The following is a 21,266-nucleotide window of genomic DNA, read 5'->3' on the forward strand; positions in this document are numbered from 1 at the left end:
CTCAGAGTGATTAGTGTGTGGAGGTATTCTGATGCCAGAACCCTGGCAGTGCAGACTCTGTGGATGATCCAAAACAGAAATGATCTGAGGCTGAAATGGTTGGAAACCACACAGCATGTGTGTGTGTGTGTGTGTGTGTGTGTGTGGGGGAAGGGGGGGGTATTAAAAGGCACCAACCCTGCAAACATGGCAAGAGCTCAAGTGCAGTGACTTAATTGACTGAATTCATTATGAAACGGAATTTCAAAGAAAACATTTCATCTTCTGGATTGAGCAGAGTCCCTAAATTGAGTGGCGTTGCCTTTCCATATCCTTTTACCCCTTTCCAGCGCTTCCTGTTCAAGGCTTCCTGAAGGGTTTTGGTGGCTGATGATTCCTTCCAGTACTTATGACCCAGTTCAGTCAAGTTGTTACTCTACACAAGTCTCAGAGATATTTTTTCTCTTTATCCTCCTCCTGCTCCCCCATGCATGTTTTTCTGTTTTTTCTAATGCAACTATGTACACGTGCGATTAAAAATTGAGCATTTCTGCACTTGCCATTCCTGTGATGTGCTTAGCAGGAGGTGGTTGGAGGTCACGAAGAGGTTTAAATGATTCTCTGTTGCTGGATATTTTTTATCAGAAAGACCCTGATGTGTTGTGTAACGCTGGGTGTGTCCGTGTTTGTGTTTACCACTTGTGTTGCGCCTCAGAACTTGACGGCTCCTATCATCCAGGGGGCAGCCAGGGTTTGCTGTCTGCACTGTCTAATTTCCTTGTCTGTGTGTTTCAGCAATGCCATGGGTGTGGGTGGATGAGACATAATTCCTCAGTTCATTTGTAGTTCACTCCATCTTCAACAGTCTTTTCTCGTCTTTCTCCCTTTCCCGGGATTTTTAAAGCAGTGACCTACTGTGAACTCTTCCTCTTACTCACCTCTTGTATGAGTGTTTCCTCAGTATGGTGAATTACCTGAACTCTTCTAAAAATACACCTGTGCCAAAATATGATTTTTAGTGTAAAATTGATTAAGGTTATTACAGTTTGAAAGTCTAACAGTATATTGAGGCTGTGTGTCCAATAAAGACCCCTTTTCTCTTTTCTCTCTTTTAGCCCCGATGACATTGGAAGTTGTTGGTACATCCTGTTGTCTGGCTCCGTCTTCATCAAAGAGTCCATGTTCCTGCCCAGAAGCAGGTGAGATCAGCAAACATTTTGCTTCAGGAGAAAGTCGGTAGCCCTTGGCCATACAATGTATTTGTTTGAAGCTATTTCCAGCACAAAAAAGATTGAAAGTTATTCCTGAATTAAAAGAACAAAGCCAATCTTGACTCATTTCATCAAACTGTGTCCAAGGAAAAAAAAAAAGGTGGGGGTGGGGGGGGGTAGTTGAATAAAGAATGGTGGAGACGGGAGATTTCACAGGAGCCGCCGCCATATTTAACTACGACACCTTCAGAAGGCTCAAACTTGTTGTCCTCGCCATCTGTTATGATCGCCACCTTTGAAGCCAACACTTAAATGTTAAAATGCTATGATTTCACAAGTGGACCCATTACATGAGCTGCCTCCGTGGGCGTCTGGAAAACAATGATCATTTCATCCCTTGGCCTTGCATAACAAACACCTACAACCACTCAAAGTTCCAGGCTGTCAGTGCAGCTAATGGAGAGGAGCTCCCCAGCAGTACAGTAGGGTCAGCAGCGGTCATTTGGTGGATTCACATGAATGCCAGAGGCATTTAGAATTGGAAAAACTTGTTTGGAAATGTGTTGCAAGTATCCTAAATTTAGTTTTACATGGTGGGGATGTGTATGTGATATTGGCAGATTTCCCGAAATGGGCAGGTGAGAGTTGATGCCCAAAAAGAACAGCTTTTCTCCTTCCTGAGACTTCTGTGTTCCATAAACAACACTTATTTTACATCTTATTTCAATCTCTGTATGCTAACAACTAGAGATTAATGAGGAAACCAACAAGGACAAATTTCCAGTCCCTGAACATGAGCAACTGGACCGAAGGAATTAACTCTGTTTTAAGTGAAGATTGTGTTTCTCACTCATTAAACTAACAGGAGAACAAATAGGAAACAGTTAAAACATGTTTCTCATCCTCCTTTAAGACTGCCAGTTGAATGCTCTGCTGTTAGCCCTGGCAGTGTCACTGCGCAGTGCATTAGCTCGATGTAATCCATCTGAAAGATTAAAAAAAAGGTTGTACGCATAAAAAAGAGAAGTCAGACAGGAAATTTCTTGTGACATAAAGAACTGAATGGAGTCTAGTGGGGATTCCTGAGGCTTTTAAAGACGCGGTGGAATTAGGTTTCAGACAGTTCCTGTCCAGAAATGTCTGCATATATCGGGACTGGCAACAAGGTTAAGAACCTGATACGTCTCCATCCTTGTCTTCTGAGAGAAAGAACCCCCCCCATACTTCCATGGGAAGTGTAGTCGGGTCAATGTACTAAAGAAGCTGGAGCCCTCTGCTCTATTCCAGCCAATGGTCAATGTAAACTGAAATACAGAAATTAGAAATTAGAAATACTGACCTGTACAGTGTGTTGTGTCAGTTTTTTAGTGCAATATTTCCTGAAACCATATGCAGATGCTTAAATAAACTATACCATATATTTAAAAATGATTAATAGGGGAGACACTTGAGCTAAATGAATAGATTTATTTGCACTGGACTCAGATATCAGCTGGGAGGCTATTGTAGAAGTTATTCTAACCACATCCTCATTACCGTCAGTTTACTGCTGCCAGGACATTATGGGAGTCACTTGCTTAACAGCAGGTAGTTAGCAGATGTGTGGGACCGTTTACTGCTGCCGTAAAATGTAATTAGTGTTCAAATCATTTCTTGACAGTCAGCAGTCTGGGCAGATTTACCAGATCCTTGACTATAAATGACAAACTCATATGGTGACACATCGTAAATTGTGCAAATTCAGGTCTTAACTGTAAAGTGTGGTCTAATTCTTTTAAATAAAAGTAATTTTATTATCTATTTATTAGTTATTGTAATATAAAGATTGTTTAAAAGTTAATAAAATAATATGAAAATGTTATGCTCCGTACACCATCCTGACCATCCTGGGGTACAAAATATAAAGAAAAATTGATTCATGAGAACAAAACTAGTTGACACCATGCATTTAAACAGAAGTGGTTTTTTTTTTTCTTTTCAATGAATTTATGACTAATAATCATATGACATAAGGTGCAGACATCTTTCCACATCTATTCAAGAGTAGACTGACACACCCCACCCTCCTGCTCATGTGTAACAGGAAGTGAGTTGTACGCTGGAATGCTGGATTCAGTCAACACGCTGCATTAGGGAGGGAGGGAGGGAGGGAGGGAGAGAGAGGGCAGATCGGTCGGGCACAGGCTGATCCACACAAACTGTCCACACACTCACATTCTCACAGAACTCTGGCCACAGAGCAGGTTTGTACGCAGGACGATATGCCACAATCACACTATCATTTTGGGTTTCGGAACAATCGTGTTCAATTAGCGTTGGACTAAAGGCAGTTTGAGGAAAGCAGGATCCTGTTATCAGGTCTTGGGATCACTCTGGGAGCAGTTTTCAGATCTTTGGGGGTGAGTAGCCACATTCCAGCAGCACTTGACTCCTGCATATGACTCACCAGAGCTCTGCCAAGAGACTGCCGTGTGTTTGGTTGTAATAAAAAAGTCTGATATTTTTCCAACCTTGGAGCTGCGCGCTGTAAAACCTTCAAGTTTGGAATGTGAAGCATGACTTTGATGTTATTTTGGATTGGTTGGCGAGCAGGAGGGCTGCCAATAGTTTAGGGTTCGTAAAACTTTTGAACTCAAACAAAGCCAGTTGTCCTGCTGTGAGATTAATGTGTGTGAGTAGATGATGGAATTGATTGATTCCTGATTGATTGATAGGTCTTAAATTGAAGGTTTGGAGCAGCAAGCTTCGTCTATTTCTCCTTAACGTTGTTATTTCAGTGATGCCCTGTTCTCTCTGCCATTACGATGTCTGTGACGTTATATTTAGGGAAGCAAAAGTCATGAGTTGATTCCACATTCTTGGCATTGATGTGTCTATTTCAGTCGTGGTGCGGTAGAGGTCTTGGTAATGTGTTTGGCAGGGGCACACTGTTACTACCAGGAATTCTGTTTATCTTTGCTGAGTGCACGGTGGTTGGATGAGCGAGCGTGGCTCAGATGATGTTGCTCAACGCTTCAAACTTCTCTGAAATAACAGACCTTTAAGCTTAGACCACCCTCCTCTCCTTCTGCTGACCTCCACTTCCCTCCTTTTGTTGACGTCTTGCATAACCGCAGAGTTTAATCTTCGCCCTTCCTAAGGGTCTGGTGGGTTTGTAAAGTCGTGCCTTCTCACCATTTACTCGGTTAAATGGTTTAACAGTGTGAGCAGAGGCTCTCCCACTGTCACGGTTCAACCAGCCTGCACCAACCAGCGCAGCGCAGCTCAGCTAGCGGAGCAGATTAGTCTCTGCGCTGCTTCAGTCCGACAACAGAATGGTTGGGAGAATTTCGGTGGTCGCCTGCCAGGCTTACGAAGCTGAGTGAAAGACTGGCGAGGCGTGTGGATTGACATTCCAGACGCACAAGCTTGTTTTGTAACAAGCTTGGGGGTGAGTACAGGGTGACGGATGCAGGGGAAGATGTCAGTCTGTCGGCTCAGAGAGAGCTTCAGGGTTTAACTTGAAATGGAGATAAACTCGGACACAATGCCAAGTCCAGGAAAATGGGGAACCATCGTGCAATGACAGCTATTCTTTGTAAATCATGGTGTTGAAATTAAAGGGGCTCACTTGATTTAAAAACGTCTATCTGCACCTGTAAGCAACAGGTCTTAATGTACACATTTAAAAAGTTCAAGTCCTATTTTAAGACAGGCTAGATAAAGTATTTAACTGCGATAACAAGAAAACTAAACTTCACTTTGGCAAGATTTTAGTTTGCTTTGTCTTTAGAATATTACACACTTTCCCCCGCTGGGCATTTTGCACTTAATATTTTTTCGGACTAGTCTTTAATCTCCAAACAAGACACTTTTGTGTTGAAAATCCCTCCCACCCCCTCATTTTCCACTTCCATAATCCCTTCTTTAATATCTCCCATTGCCAGTAGCATTTGCCTTGAGCAAAATCATGGATTGGATTACCGCTGTCAGGAACAGAACGGCATGAGTGAACGCATCACTTTGGTGTTCACTTTTAGTGGCCTTGCAGGTTTTGTGATGCGTAATAGGTAGAACCGCTACTCACTTTTCCACAGCGGAGCTGGCCAAGGGGAGCTAAAGAGATCAGAGCTGCTACTGACTCCAAATGTCTGTGAAACCAGATCAAAAGCCCTCATTCCTTTCGACGGGGCTGCTGCCCAGCTGAGAAGTCAATATGCTGTAAGAGAAGTAAAACAGTTGTCCTTTGCAAGTGGGTAAAAATGCATGTAAAGTGTTTTATCAAGGCATGTCACAGCGGTGCTCGGGTAACCGTTGACACTGACGTCGGTCCGTCACTAACAATGTTTCATTGTGGACTTTAATTGCATGTTTTCCTTTTCTTCGCGTATTATTCGGAATCACTTGACAAGCTCTGCAGGAGGCATCAAAACATCAACAAACTAGTGCTGTTAATTTGCCACACTAGCAGAGAAACACCAGAATGGCTGACAAAAGAGGAAAAGACACAAAACCCAACAAAGGCTTGTCTGTGAAAGGCAGCAGAAAGAGAAAAGCAAAGCAGGCAATTATTTACTCGTTGCCAAACTGGCAGTATTAGTATCGCCCGCTCTGCAGCTGACTGGTCTTTTTTTTTTTTCCAGTCTGGTCAACTTAACCACAAACTTTACCTTAAAATCATTTAGGTCGTGATGTGTTCAGGGTCTGCCGTTGCTGAACTGATAAGTTTCCCCATTCACAGCTTACATGTCACCCCACACAAACATTGCTCCTCATTGAACTTAAACCAAAAAAAAACGATGGAACTTATAAGTGAAATAAGCTTCAAAGTGGTACCCGCTATAGTTGTACTGTATATATACAGGGAGTAGACAGTATTGTTTGTGTTTTTTCTTTTATCATTTTTGCTTTAAGGCCACCTGGACTCAATGAAAGTTTAAAGAGAGCTGTTCTGCTTCTCTGAGAAACTCCAAACTTGACAGCCTAAATAATTCAGTCGAACACGTGCGACACAAGTCAGGCGTACAGTCTCCACTGTGACTTGTTCTGATAGGCTCACTTGGATTTATCTTGCAAAACAGTCGGAACACCAACTCATTCTATGCTGTCTGCTGAAAAAAAACGCTGATAAAATAACAAAGAGGTCCTTGTGCATCTGCACCGAGTTGCTTGACAACAGCTGCTTTCTTCAAACCTCAAACTTGGAGCTCTACGTGCTCAGAGTTTCCATGGCTCCTGGACTCGTGTGAGACCTTCTGGTCTGTGTTGCTTTTTAATATTCCCTCCTTCCCCCATCATCAGAGGTGAGACAGACTCCACAGAATGTGATGTCATGAAAGTGGACCTTTCCATAGGCGGGTCTTTCCCTTCGGTGGGGAGTGGTCCCAGATGCAAGCAGGGAACTGTCCGCTCCGTTCTGCTCTGTTCAATGTTTCATACAGAAGATCCATGCGGCCTGTTTAAAATTTGGGTTATCTGTGGATGCACAGACTTACTGATCCTCTTAGGGGTGAGAAAATCAGAACTCAGAAAGGCTACAAACAGCTTCTCTCTGATAAATGGCAGTCTAATCTTTTACTCAACATTTTGTTAATGTGACTTTTTGCGTTTCTTTCCAGTTTTGGCAAACGGTCAGCAGGCAGCCTGCGGCGTGGATGTGAGTGCATCGTCCTGGAACCCTCAGAGATGATTGTGGTGAGTCCCAGCTTTTAGACTCTTAACCTGTGATCACAGCTCCACACCACACAACATGAACAAAATAGGTTTTCTTTTGAACAGACCTCACCTGATACAGCCACAGTATTTTAAACTAGAAAGTTGATTCAACACAACGTGGATCGTTAAACGTTCATTGCCTACGTTCAGAGCTGGACCTGTGATTTTTGTAGTAAGCAGTGTGAGCCCCCATTGGCATTCCATCGCCATCCTCAATCACAGCTGTAATTAAACATCTTCTCGGGGCCTGGGTCTGGTGGGTTTTTACAAGTCCAAGTCTGGTTGAAGTGCTGACCCAATTTTATGGCAAATCAAATGTTGGCTCACAGAAGTTGCTGGGAGCCAATCTTCCCCATCGCAGAGGGGCAAAGAAGCCGGAGTCAGCGGCACAATGCAATCATCTGTTGAGCAGAAGCCCTCTGAGGCCTACACATCGCATTTAGTCTGGTTTTGCTGGAAAAGCATGCAACGAGGGACAAAAAAAAGTCCGTTCTATTAATTGCAAATGGCTGTAAATTTATGTTGTCAAATTTACAATGAAATGCATCTCACCATTTTGATTTTTTTTTGTTGGTCTGTCCAAACGTCAGTCTCACTGTGCGCTCGTGCACAGAGACAGACCTGCAGACTCACATACAAGCAGTCATTTAACATCTCAGAAGAAAGTGAAATCAGCTCAAGCGTCTGTGCTATAGGCCCAGTACTCTGATTAGACACACAATCACACTTATGTCTTGCTAACGCCGCACTCCCCTGCTGTTGTCATGGCAGCAGTCGGTATGGCAAAAGGGAAATTTTAGTATCCCTGAGGCTGCACCCTGTAAGCTGTGAATCCTCAGTCAAAGTCGCAAATGAGCACAAACAAAATTGAAGTCCATCCATCCTAATGATCCATCCTGATGCACAGCTATCACACCATAGTCTTTACCCACAGAACTCGCAAAACGGTGTAAAATTGGACTTTTCTGCCATTTTGATGCAACATAATTCCCATTGCCATTCCTCTGGATAATGTCACAGAATAATAAATAGAAAGATGGGATCATCCCACCACAGTATGTTATTTGTATATTTAGATAAGGAAGAAGGGATCTCCATCTGCTTTTTATTTCATGAACCGTCAGTTCTCTCTGCATTCCTCCCGCTCTCCCTCACTCCAAATTCCTCACTCATCCCTGCATTTTTCCTCTTTTTTTTGTTTTGTTTTGTGAGAACCCTTTGACGTAGATGTGCACAGTGCAGCCTACGCGTGTTTCTATTTTTATGCAACGGGAGGGACGGGTGGTGAGGGAATGGGAGCTGGAGTAATGCAGGGTGGGGCTTTTGCTATGAGTGTTTTCTTTTGGAGGATGCTGGGGTTGGAAATGGGTGGGAATGCAGACAGAGATCGTCACTCCCCTCTCCCTGTCACTTCTTTCCTCCCTGTCAATTCCAGGTGGACTATATGGATGAAAATGAGGAGTACTTTCAGCGGCAAGCTTCGCACAGACAGTCCCGCCGCCGTTTTCGTAAGATTAACCAGAAAGGGGAGAGGCAGACGATCATCGACACCGTGGATCCGTACCCCGCTGGAAAGCCACCCATAGCCCGGGGGTACCACACGGTGAGTTGCAGTGTGCACTACGGCGTTGTTTTTATCGTCGCCGCGGTGGGTCGCTAACCCAGCTCAGTGCTGCGTTCTGTTTCATGCTTTCTTTGCAACCTGTTGTGCGTTCTTGTTGAAAATATGTGCTGCAGTTGAGCGATCACTGGCTCTGATGGCCTTAGTGGGGCTTTCTAGAAGGCCTTATTTTGATTTCTCGTGTCTTCGGGAAGGCTCTTTATCACCTTGCTTTTCTAATCTTTGCGCTGAGTTTTTCTCTCTCTTGTCTTTGCTTTAGTTGTGATGTTTCTAGATGAAACTCTCTGGCAGTAGTTGCTGCTTTGGCAGATCGTAGTGGGTAAAGTAAATAGTTCACAGAGCATCTGTTGTAGTGGAGTTTTCCTCAGCGTCTCAAACCTTTGTTTGTCTGCGCGTCTGAATGTAGTTACAATATTTTTTTATTACTGCATCCATTCCTCGCTGTAGTGTTGTCAGTGTCAGGAAAGATTTAATCAGATTCTATTTTATTTATAGTCAATATGAATTCTTACATAGAAACTAGTGAGGTAAAAGAATTTTTCATACTTTGTATGAATAAAGGTCGGAAAATATAGAAAACTGAACAAACGAGACAAGTGTTTTGTAGAATGATGCTTTTTCATGAGTTTTAAAACTCAAACTTTGGCATGGTTCATCTCCTAATTAAACATTTTTTGGTGTAATATATTACACACACACACAGATGATTGATTATAACCATGGGAGTGACTTAGACTTTGGATGCTGTTACCCACAGCACTGCACTAGAAGTTCTCCTCTCTGATTTATCTCCCTGGGAATAAGAAGCAAAACATGTTCACATTAATGATCCCAATATCCTGGCATGCAATTGCTACAAACCATTTTCCTGTTCTGCACAATTTCACCGCATTCCTTTCATTTTTAAAACTCCCCCGGGGGTTCTGTCAGTGTACCCAGCTCTTCTTGTGACAAAACAATCACACTTTAAAAGGGAAAATCTGATAAACTCTACCATGCACTGTGTGCTAAATTTAGCCTCGCCTTTTAAATCATTGCACTGAACTTTCTCATGGCCCGACGTCTCCTGTCACACACTTCACTCTCTGTGCTCGAGTTGTGTTCCTGTGGGAAGGATGGAGCGGGTACCATGACAACCAGCAGTCCCAAATGGGCTCTGCATGAGTGCACTTAGAATTACAGTAGGGAAGAGAGCTAGCTTAGCACTGCCCGCTCCTGCTACTGCTGCTGCCAACACGGGAGCTGAGCTACAGAAAGGCAGAATCCTCCTGGATGCTAAGCTGACGCAGCAAGCTAATCTCTTGCATTTAAAATGCGGGGAAATACTCAGACTTACTTGGCTGCCGTTGGAAGACACTAGAGGTAAGACAGAAATAATTGGCATAAAAGAAAACGTCTCTCGGGTTTCATTTTTTAGCTTCGTCATTGACCATAATCGATATAAAAAAGCATTAAAAACAAGCTGCGATTCCTCAGCAACCAATAACTCTTCTATTATTTTGGCCAGACATGCTAATTCATTATAGAGATGGAGAAATGCAACTTTTGCTAAAGAATAATCAATGGTGGTACAACATTTAGGTTAAAATGATCTGCCATGTTTTTATACACTGTATTAGCAAATTAATAAACATCACATAAAACATGGGTTTAGGATTTGAAGTCTGAAACCGTATTTGTGTTGCTTCTGATTTCTGTGTGGCTGAACCATCGGACACAGCAATGAGCAGCTGTTGTTACCGAGCAACACACCGGACGTACTAAGTGGCTATAGCTTAGCAGCCAAATATAACTATAGTGAGCTGGAAATCCCGCTGGAAATGATGCACATGGTCCCAACTCTGCAGCAGCTAGTACAGGCATCATCTGCACTGGGACTGATTATTATCTGGCATAATGTAGCATACATATATCTTTTTCTACATAAATAACAAAACTCTTGTGATGTCATCCAAAAATACTGATTTATTATTTATATAAGTTTCCAGCATTATTGAAGGATTTCCCAACCTAATGCAGCATAGAATTTTGAGTTTTCTCTTTTTTTGCACTCTTGTTAATAGTTGCTGGTTTATAACAATAATAAAGTCTTCTTCTTTACATTCATTACGCCACCTCTGCAGTAGTTTTCACACCCAGTACTGAAGATTTTATCATCAAATGTATGTAAGAATACTGTGGGTTTACTCTGAAGGACACTATGCTGGTGGATTTCAGATGAGAATGTTCCTTGCAATTTTATCACATTTTATTTGAGCAGGGTAGCCAACGTTCTCCTTTACACGGCCTGGGTAGAACCACAGCTGTGGCTTGAGATGTGTCGATTGCCATCATCACACACAGACACAGATTTAGGAATTTTAATGCTGTATAGATTAAGCTCTTGGTAAATTCATCTTCTTATGGATTTGTCCTGATAAGACAGGATGCAGGAAGGAGTAAGACCCTCATATGGAATAAATCAAACCCTTAGCATATAAGAAGGAAAATGGCTCACTCATCAGTTATTTCTGGCATCTCTGTCTCTGCACATGTACATATGTTTAATCTGTCTATATTCTCCCTGGTAATCTCACACACGTCGTCTCTTCCACATCAACAGCAATCTGTGCTGCGTGGCCAACTCACCACACACACACACACTCACACACACTCACAAAGATTTTCTAGGTAATCTTTTTCACAGGCATTTTTAGTTCATACCATTCATATATACAGGATATATAGTGAATGTTAGACTGCTGATTTCACTTATGATATCTTAAATAAATATTCCAAAGGTTAAAGAATTGGATCAATATTTACTCTCCCTCTATAGCTTTGCTTTTTATAGCTTTGCACCTCTCTTCAGACTCTGCTCCAACTCTCTAAAGAAATTAGTTATATTCCTCCTCTGGGTCTGCTCATTTCTTTTCTATGGACATTCAGGGCATCACACAGCTGATCTATAATTATACACGCAGCAGGACACCTACAATCAATACTGATTTTACTCCTCTCCACCGCCCAGGGAATCTGGTGGTTAGTGGGGCTGCCCTGTTATCAGAAGGTCATAGGTTTAATCCCTGCAACAGCCAACGGATCTATCAGCAATCGTGCAGGAATGTCCTTGACAGTGAGGCTGCTTACTCATCTGGTGACTTCTGTGATTGCTTCAAGAAAACTGCTCATATGCTGTATTCACATCCGCGTTGCATTGTCCAAACTCCGTATGGTTTGCGATTCCTTTCTCACCTGGTACAAGTGGATGAAGTTGTTCCAGTTGCAGTCATGTTGCTACATTTGCTGCCTCTCTTTCATTTTAAGACCTCAGTGCAGCTTTCATCTACAGTTTCTAACATTCTCAACTGGAAAGTAGCGTGTTTGATAACATTCATCTCCTCTGCTTCCATTTGCCGCTTTCCTCCTTAACCTGGCTGCCAGAAATGCAATAAACCCCAGGTACTGTATTAATGATGTGCTGTGTGCTGTGTGTTTGTCTGTTTTATGCAATCCTAGCTGTTTTGTGTGCGTCTCTCCTGGGAGTTTTAAATGTGTCTGTGTCCCATCTGTCATATCTGTAGCTCCTGGTAGAATTCCTTTAGAAATTCCTTTCATTTTACCTGATAATGACTGTCTTGTGTTCCTACAAATGATTATTTTCTCTATTTTGAAGGCGTGGTTGGGTTGATCCTCTTATCATGATGCGTGTCGCTTTTGAAGGATGTCTGTTGGAGCAAATTCTGTCTGTTTTGAAATGAATTGATCATAATTGTGGCATTGCTTTTATGCGCATAGCCTGTGACCATCATCAAACGTAGCTGGATGTATCACATAGTGTTCCATAAAAGATCCCAGCTGCGTCGAAGGTGAGATGTATCATAAGAGGTTAAAACGATCATCGCTCAGGGTGTCGAGCAGCAAGACCGGAGAAAATTCAAGAGCGGAGAAAACAAACCTGCCGCTCTGGGTGGCAGAAAAAGCCAAGCGCCTATTTTTAGAGGCGTCCATTGTGACAACCTGCTCTGCTTCAGCCATGTAGAGATACAAAAGCCTCCACTCTGAATATTCATTGTGTAGGAGCTGCAGTGGTGAAAGAAGCGTTTCATTGTACACCTACTCTCAGTGGGGCATTCAGCTTTTCTGCGTGCTTGTCAAAATCATTTACTGCTGCTCTTCAGGCCTGCAACATGTAGTTATTTCATTACAATCTGGTGAATCAGACATTTTAAATGCATTAAAATGGCATTCTAATCGTTTTGAAGGTCCATAGGCCATTATTTTGAGGTTTTCACATTCTGCTATCCTGTAATGTTACATCAGGTTCCACGTGTTTGACTGGTACTGAGCTGCCATTGCAAAGGTAACAGCTTTAAAGCTTTAAGCTTTAAAACGAAACTGAATGGTTTGCTTTCTGACAGAAAAAAGAACAGAAGGCTGTTATTCCCAGGATTCAAAGTGTCACAGATTGGGATTAATATGTCAATATCCATATGAGCTTGCATCGCTAACAGCTTAAGACATTTCAGACTGATTTAATGCATTTTTAAAAAATGAGTTTTAAGAGTAATGCTTTTTTCTACCTGCAGAGGAGTTCTCTTGTCTAATCTGGTCAATAACTCATATCTAGTTTTATACATTAAAATAATGCATATTGCACACATATGAGAACATATTCCCATTTGTCTATTTTTCTTATAGACTGTTTTTATAGGACAGGCTGTACTGGCTCCAGGGTACTTTTATGTGTAGTTGAAGCAAGAACTAACCACAACTGTGAAACATGTGCTTCATTTTTATGTTTGTGGTGAACTGCTAGCATCTCTGTAAAAGTGATTCCTTAATATGTCTTCTGTTTGCTTAAGGATTTCCTTTATTTCTACATCTCTCTATAGAATGTAGAGAAATGAGGACACTGAAGATAAAGTAGATCTGTTCATGCTTCTTGTCATTGATTTCTGTCCTCTGGTTCCATTTTAATGCTTCCAGTTCACAAGTTTCCTTCCGTGGTTAGCCTGTAATCTCATCCGGAAACATTAGGTTACTGATAAACAGCTGTCTTCATTTGAGACTTATTCTCCTACAGGTGCAGTTTTCATGTAAATGAGGCCCTTAACTTGGGTGTTCTAGTTTTTTCAGTGCATATTCAAAGTAGGGAAAAGATGATTTAAATTAAAATAGTGACGCTGTAAAGCACAAGTCTCTTTTGAGGGATTCCAAAGGTCATTCTTAAAGATTTTTCTAAAACATCACCAGTCTGTTTTTGTCATTGTGCCATTAGGTTTTTCTGCTCTTTCACCGACATGGAAGAGCCAAGTTCCGATAAGCTTTTTAAAAAAAAATATGTTTTTGTGGTTCTTTTGGATAAATAAGTGCACATTGTGGAAAGACAGATTTCTTGGCTAAAGTGGTTGCGAAGACCGCTTTAAGATATTGCTTCTTAAAAAGCAGTATCAGCCTTGAAACACTTGTCTTTGTGTGTCATGTGTCTGCGTGAGTGTGTCACCCAGCAGTGTAATTAGGCTTTTATGGCTCTAATGCTATGCATCAGCAAGCAAAACAATATCACATGGTCTGCCTTAGGGGCGGTTGTAGTCCTACTGGGTTCACAGACTGCTTACACGTGTGCAGAAGAAGCACTTCCTCCTCTTTGAACGCTGCATTTAGCACTATCGGCAATTGAACACGAGTGCATTATTGTTATTCTCAAGTGGCATTTTTCAAGTCAGTGTCACACTCTCCGCAGATCAATGCTCCCCTGTGTCTGTCCCTTTACATTTAGGCTGTGATTAGTCAGTAGAAAAAAATGATTAACTGGCTTGTTGGTTCCTAGAAAGCTTTAAACGAAGGGGGCTGGGCAGGAATGGTTGGTATTCCCCATGCACATCCTCTGTTGCCACGGTGATGTAATGATGCCCCTCTTCTTTCCCCCTGGCGATTGTTGGAGATGCTAATTATCAGGCTGTGCAGTAAAGCACCTGAGCTTTTTTGTTGTGTGATACATTACATCATGGCTCGGGGCAGGGAGGTGATGTCATCCCAGGTCTCCAGCCCCCCCACCCCACACACACACACACACACACACACATGCTCCATTACCCTGACTGTAGAGCATCAAAGCTGTCTGCTGCCCAGGTCCTCTCTGTGGATAAAGCAGCCAAGTTTTTATTATTACAACTGAAATTCATTTTTTTAATCCCACAGGTAATTGAATTTTACATTGAAATTCTACAAATTGGCTTTATCCAGATTTCATATAAGCATCTAAAGTGGACGAAGACCAGTATTCTTGTGTGTGAATTCTTTTCCATCAAATTGATTCACGCACAGCAAAAACAACAAACGAGAAGTCTAAAACCAAAATTAAAATAAACTAGCTTTTGGAGCTGCAGATATCATTCTGATCTAATGACTTCTGTGTCTCTTTTTCATAAAAAACATAATGAAACTATAGAAGTGGAACAAGATGTCGGTAAACCAGTGACATCTCAACAATATAGATATATATTTGTATTTTTAAGGAACAACAGTCATCAATGGGATGTAAAATACAGCAGCTTGATTTGGGGACGGTAAGTCATTTCAGTCTTTGTGTTTTGACCTGAATGGCTGTTTATTTACTTGTGTTGATATTAACTGGAGCGTGGCTGTTGCCGAATAGAGAACCTTTTAAAATTGCAATCTCCACAGTCACATTTGTATATGGACCTTTGTATATGGAGGCTCTAAAGGCCTCACTGTGCTGCATGTCTCTGTCTGGCTCATAAAACGGAGGCTTATACATGCTGTTTATGTGTGGGTGAGACATCTGCTCATTGTAGTATGATGATGGAGTCTCTCACACATCCCCTTCCTTCCCCAATTTCATCATGCTGCCTCCGTCACCACAGCAACTGAAAGCTCCTGGAGGGGTGTGTGTAGGGGGCTGGGTGGATGTGAGGCTGACTGGGTGCTTGTGCTCAGCCAGTTGCCATGGCTATTCCAACTGAGTGACAGTGACAGAGTGACATCATTGCTGCTAGTCTCTATTTTGGTGCTGTTTGCCCTTTTCCCTTCTGTTCTCCACCTCCAGCTGCCTCTTTTCCTTCCCTGTCCAAAATCTGTTCCTGGAACTTCTTTCAGGCACACCGGCAAGAGGAAGTGCTGTCTCCTCCTTCTCTCTCCCTCCCAGGAAATGCTGTTGCCATTGCAACCAGCTTTAGTCACGGTCCTATGCGGAAGTGTGCACAATAATGTCATTACTCACACTCTGCTCCATCCATCATTCCATCCGTCTATATTCCTCTCTCACCACTCCACATTTATAACAGCTCCTTCCTTTTTGTGTTATCCAGTTTCATCTCTCTATCCCTCATGCACATTTTCTCATCCACCCTTCTCATATTTCCATATCTGCACCACTCCAGAGAGGCAGCCAGTGTGGCTGCTCTTCCAGTAGCGCTGTCTGGCAGGGAGGAGGTCCTAACCCCCCACCCCCCCACCCCCACCAACCTCTCACCGTCCTCCATGATCCCTCTCCCCTCCTCCACCCTTTGACACATATATCCACATATCTTCGTCCCCATTACAAACAAACCACTGGCTTTAACGTACACTGCCTCGCCTGGAGGCTGCAGGCGTCTCGGTCTTCAAATAGCGTAATGGTGCATGAAGGCGTTTGCGTGTGCGCGCGTTTACGCGTGTGTAGCTTTGCTTTCGGCTGAGGGAGGGAAGAAGGCGAGATAAGGTGGCGTGAGCAAACGTGAAAGTGTTGTCAGCCATTTTTCACTTCTTTTTTGCCTTTCCCCCTCCTTAATTATCGGATACGCTTGGAGAGGCGACTGTCAAGTACGCGGACCAGAGCGCAACTTGAATGAAAGGATCTCAATTTTCTCCCCTCCCGTCTCCGTCTCCTCTGTTAGACGTACTGTTTTGGGAAGGCTGCCGTAAACGCGGCAGCAGCTGTCATTTTTGAGGCATTTAAATCGTGCGAAGCGGCAGCGGCTACTACCTCCACAAAAGCTGTCAAGCTGCCGCCGCCTGCTGCCGGAGCGACGGAGGGGAGGGAGATGGGAGTCCGCGGTGAGGAGTAGAGCAGCTCCGGGATGTTAGATTTAAGCCTGGGGAACATTTATTCACTATGAAACCATTAGCAGCATCAGACAGCAATGGAGTCCCAAGCCAGCAAGATAAACCCCCGGTAAGTAGCCAATCTAGGCGCATCGCGCTCTCTCCATCTTTTTTTCTCCCGGTGCTTCTCGTTTATGAGGCGCTAGATATGATTACGACTCCGTAATGGACACGCATCGGATTTCTGTCGAGCATCTACCGATGAATAATACCCATGACACGCCTGAAACGGAATTATTGCTCCCGATGTGTGTCAGTGTGTTGAGCCGAACGGCCGCCATGTGCTCGTCAGTCGCGCACACAGGCTGCTCCACGCTCACGTGATTTTTTTTTTTTTAAAGCACTACTGGCGTTACAACCCCGATGCACAAACGAGCCTTGAGATACAGTTTAAAAGCAAAAAAAAAGAAAGAAAACAACGTTTATATCGGTACGTGCAAAGATCGTCAATAAATGTGCGACGTCGTTGCCCTCGTTATGTTTTACGACGGCTGAGGTGACGCTGGATCTGTCTGTGTGGACATTAAACGGACCAGCCTAGGTGTCATAAAGACATTCAAATATAACGTTTGGGAGGCAAGATCAGTGTGCAGAATGCATCTTAAATGACCCACCCATGCTCGTATATTTGGGTGTTTTCGTTTGACGCGCAGCCGCTGCCTGCCTCCAGCACCATGGAGAGCGTCAGCAGCTCCAGCAGACAGATCCAGGCTCCAGCAGACAGATCCAGGCCCCAGCTGATCTGCACTTGAACAGTGAACTGATTGATCAGCTGTCAGCCCGGTAGCATCACTCTCACCCCAGGACCACACACAGAGAATACACATTGGGCGTAGAGCCTTAAATCACTTTCCTGGCCGCAGAGCTCAGACTTTGAAGGATGTGATTGTCATGATGTCGAGGTGTCATCATTATTAATGGGAAATATCACCTCGTTTCCTCAGGTGGTGCATACTAAGAGCTGCACAAAAGTCATCACCAATGCCTGCAATGCAAGGGTTTAAATTCAAATTGACCACCTAAAATTCACATTTTACATCACAATTACATAAAGTATTACATCAAAAGGTCTTGTTTTAAAATCAAGTATTAAAAGTATACAAAAGTAAACACTTCATTCTTATCATTCTTTATCAGTCATTTGAATGGGTTGTCTAGTGTAACTGTTAGTTCTACTTTAAAAAAAAAATACAATTAAATGTATTAATTACTGACATTAACAGTTGCCTGCAACCTGTAAAGCCCATCACAAAGGAAGAGTAACTAGAGTAACCACTCTGCTCAACTAAATTATTACAATTTCATCATAGGACTCACTCACCAACAAGTACCACAGTAATTCAAGTTGATAAGTATTCTTTTCCAAGGTAGAATTTTAAATAGTTACTGCCAGACAAGTACAGCTAAAAATAGATTGTGAGTGGAAATCTTGTTAATATTGTAAATTTGAGCTGTGCAAAATTGGGACAAGGGTGAAGAAATTCACATTCAATACATTTTCTTTCACTACATTTTTGCACCTTTTCATCACTCGATGTTCTCTTCATGTCCCCTGCAGGGAGTTTTAATTTGCCTTGTTATGATTTTAGCATGTAGATCAAACCGTTTATAAATATTATTTTATCTCAGCAAGAACCCCACTTTACACCATGTGTAAACTCAATATTACCCCCCCCCCCCATTCTTATAATATGAATGTTAGAATATGTAGCAGGCGGCTGCTGGATGTGTAATTTCCTAATTGCTTATCCTTCCTCAGGAGACCAATGATGTCCACTCATAATTTCGTTTTATCTTAGCTGTAAAAGCTGTTCCTTTTGATTTAGTAGGTTATGATGGGTGTTTATGAATTTGTCTTTTGGCAATGCTTCAGACTCTCTCTCTCTCTCTCTCTCTCTCTCTGTCTCTCTCTCTCTCTGTCTCTCTCTCTCTCTCTCTCTCTCTCTCTCTCTCTCTCTCTCTCTCTCTATCCATCTAACCATCCAACATCTATCTCTGTCTATCTATCCATCTGTCTATCTATCCATCTGTCTATCGTCATTTATTATCACAACTTTTTACTTCACTGTCACAGTAGGAAAGCCCCACACACATAGCAGCCCACTTAATCAAACACTAGTACTAAAAAAGTATAATTATTCTTATTTATTATTTTGACAGTTGGGCTAAGAGTTTATGTTCCATATAAGGTTCTTTTTGGCATGGCCACCCACACTATCGGAGATCTAATCTACAGTAGTGGCAGCATTCATCCCTTGCATACAAAGGCTGTAAAGAGATTGAGAGCCAGCCAGGGCTTCCACCATGCAATCTAGGTCATTAGGTCTGCATGGTGTAATTTAAGGAGCAGCACATCTGCTTGCATGCGGGCAGATCTGGGTGTTGTGGCTCGGGCATTAGAATGATGCCTCCATCTCACCCGAGAGCTGATTGTGTGCGTTGCTGCTGACTTTACCTATATCACTTAATTTTTGGAAACAAATTTAGAGCCGAGGGACAACAAAATAGCCTGCATAAGGTAGGAAAATAGTTGTAGTTTCATACTAAGCTTAACTATAACCATTGCACTTATATATTATTATTATATAATATTCAAACCATTGCATGCTACCGTAGTTTCTTGTCCATTATTGTTGCTTAACAACTAATTGGACTTGTGTTGTCATGTTGCTGAGGAATTCATGGGAAATCTTAATGAGTACGAGTCCTTATTGTTGTCCTGGTCTTCATCTCATCCCTTTCATGCCACTGGGGCCACAGAGGTTAGTGGATTACATGCTGCATGGACCCTGGTTTATTGACTGATGGACAGATGACCTAAATGAGTGGAGTGAAAGGATTAAGTGTATATTATCCTTTCCTCTTATCCCCTTTCCTTTCCCCTCAATATTTCTGTCTCTGTGTGGGGGAGGGGTTTGTATTTAGGCAGCTGGCTGTGGAAGCTTGAATGTTATTATTATGGACATGTCGACCAGTCCCATGGTCTGTGTTTGAAAGGCCTTATTAATGCAGTTAGTGACAGATAATGATTAATCACAACAGTACCATCATATTCAGGCTGCAATAATACTGTAGCACCGTGAACTTCAGCTGGAGGCATTCATCATGAAGTCAACCAATTGAAGGTCTGGGAAATAAGAGGCTCACAGGGGTTAGAGACAGCTCAGCCCTCTACTCAGTTCTTTTAGTGAGTGCAGTGGACCAAATAATTAAACATGATAGCAATCTTTGACGCACCACGGTTGATTCACACCTCAGAAACTATAGTGTCTGGCCCCCTTTTTGCCGTTAATGGATGAAGATCTATTGTAGATAGATCTCTTGTTTTCTATTATTCCCTCCCCAAAAACAAATCTGAGACCTCCAAATATCTTGCCCTATCTCGAAATGGTATCACAGGAGAGATCATCAAATTTAAGAAGCGTTTTAGTCAAAATTAGTTTCCAGAATCCAGTGATTTTGGCAGCAATTCAGGTTTTCTCCCCTCACAAACCCCGTTTTTAATGAAGTTGCTATGCACACGAGTACGTCAGCGCTCTGTGTCGTTGGGTGTGGAGCAAGTCCAAGTGCAGATGACAGCTCCAATCATTTACTTGCAAATGAACCTGCCAGGATATATTCGTCCATTATGTTGCATTTTTTATGACAGTGTGACATCACAGTTGCCACGGTTGAGACCAACCTCTGGAGGATACTCAAGACAGCGTAGATTTTCTCACCCCACTGTGCATTTTGAGGCTGATTGCAGCAGTCATTTTACCTGCAGCAGCTCACACAGGAGAAGCTTAAAGTCGAGCCGTTCATCTGTCGGGTCTTATATGGGTAAACAACAAGACGAGTGGGGAAGTACTTGACTTTAAGTTTTTAGCCACCACCAAAGCAAGGATTTTCTTTACCCCCCTTTATCAAACTGAATCAAAAGTATTAAAGTTCTCAAGAAACCTCCACACACATAATAATCCGTAAATCACATCTATAATTCACAAAAGATAGGAAGACATAAATAACTAAGAAGATACACATTACTCTATTTGCACCATATGTTTGCATTTAGTGTTGATGCCCTATGATAAATGAGATAACCCAATTAAAATAAACCACTTTGAATTTCAGATATAAAATTTTAATAGCGATCTTTCTCCGTTGCCAGATGTAGAGCTGGAAGCAGCTTTAAGCAGGTTCCCCCGCAGAATGTCAAATATATATTTGTAAATTAAACATCTAGGCATAAACTATTCACATTAAGAACTAGTTTATCATTTCAATGGAATTCACATTTTACTCCTCTTCCATTCTAGTTGCTTTTGATGCATTACACTGCATCTGAAAGACACAATAAATCTAAATATTTGCTTGATTTATACAAAGTTAGTGTATGATCCTAACATTCTACACACAGTCGATTAGATTTAAATGATGAAGGGATGTGTAGTAATAATCTAATATAATTACGGACTAATATGTGGATTTTTATTGACACTGAAGTGTCAAGTGGAGAATATCCTCAAGGATTTTCCTCCCTGTTTTGTCAAATTTGGCAGCTGAAAACCAACTGTTTTTTGATTAATACAGAAAAGCACATGGATGATTAACTGACATGTTGAGGTTATTCTATTGCAGATTAATATTGTATTCAGTGTATTGCTCTGCATACACACGTCTCGACATCTCAT

The 21,266-nt window shown here is 42.2% G+C and overlaps 1 protein-coding gene across 8 annotated transcripts in view; it reads left to right on the forward strand.

Annotated features, from left to right (window-relative positions):
* The window catches only part of rapgef2b (Rap guanine nucleotide exchange factor 2b), a 61,441-nt gene that overhangs the window by 18,591 nt on the left and 21,584 nt on the right, over positions 1-21,266 (forward strand). For 5 of the 8 annotated variants that reach the window (XR_003890702.1, XR_003890703.1, XR_003890704.1 and 2 more), the window contains exons 4-6: positions 1,095-1,178; positions 6,788-6,863; positions 8,320-8,487. Coding sequence is in view for 2 of the 8 variants with exons in the window: in XM_029846928.1 (XP_029702788.1) it covers positions 1,095-1,178; positions 6,788-6,863; positions 8,320-8,487 (328 nt within the window). In the remaining 6 variants the exon portion in view is untranslated. Of the gene's footprint in view, positions 1-1,094; positions 1,179-3,361; positions 3,590-6,787; positions 6,864-8,319; positions 8,488-16,059; positions 16,664-21,266 lie in introns of those variants that run through there. The other 3 variants (XR_003890705.1, XR_003890706.1, XR_003890707.1) reach the window with 3 other exon arrangements.

Source organism: Takifugu rubripes, chromosome 14 (genome assembly GCF_901000725.2).
Source record: "Takifugu rubripes chromosome 14, fTakRub1.2, whole genome shotgun sequence".
In the NCBI taxonomy this organism is placed as follows: Eukaryota; Metazoa; Chordata; class Actinopteri; order Tetraodontiformes; family Tetraodontidae; genus Takifugu; species Takifugu rubripes.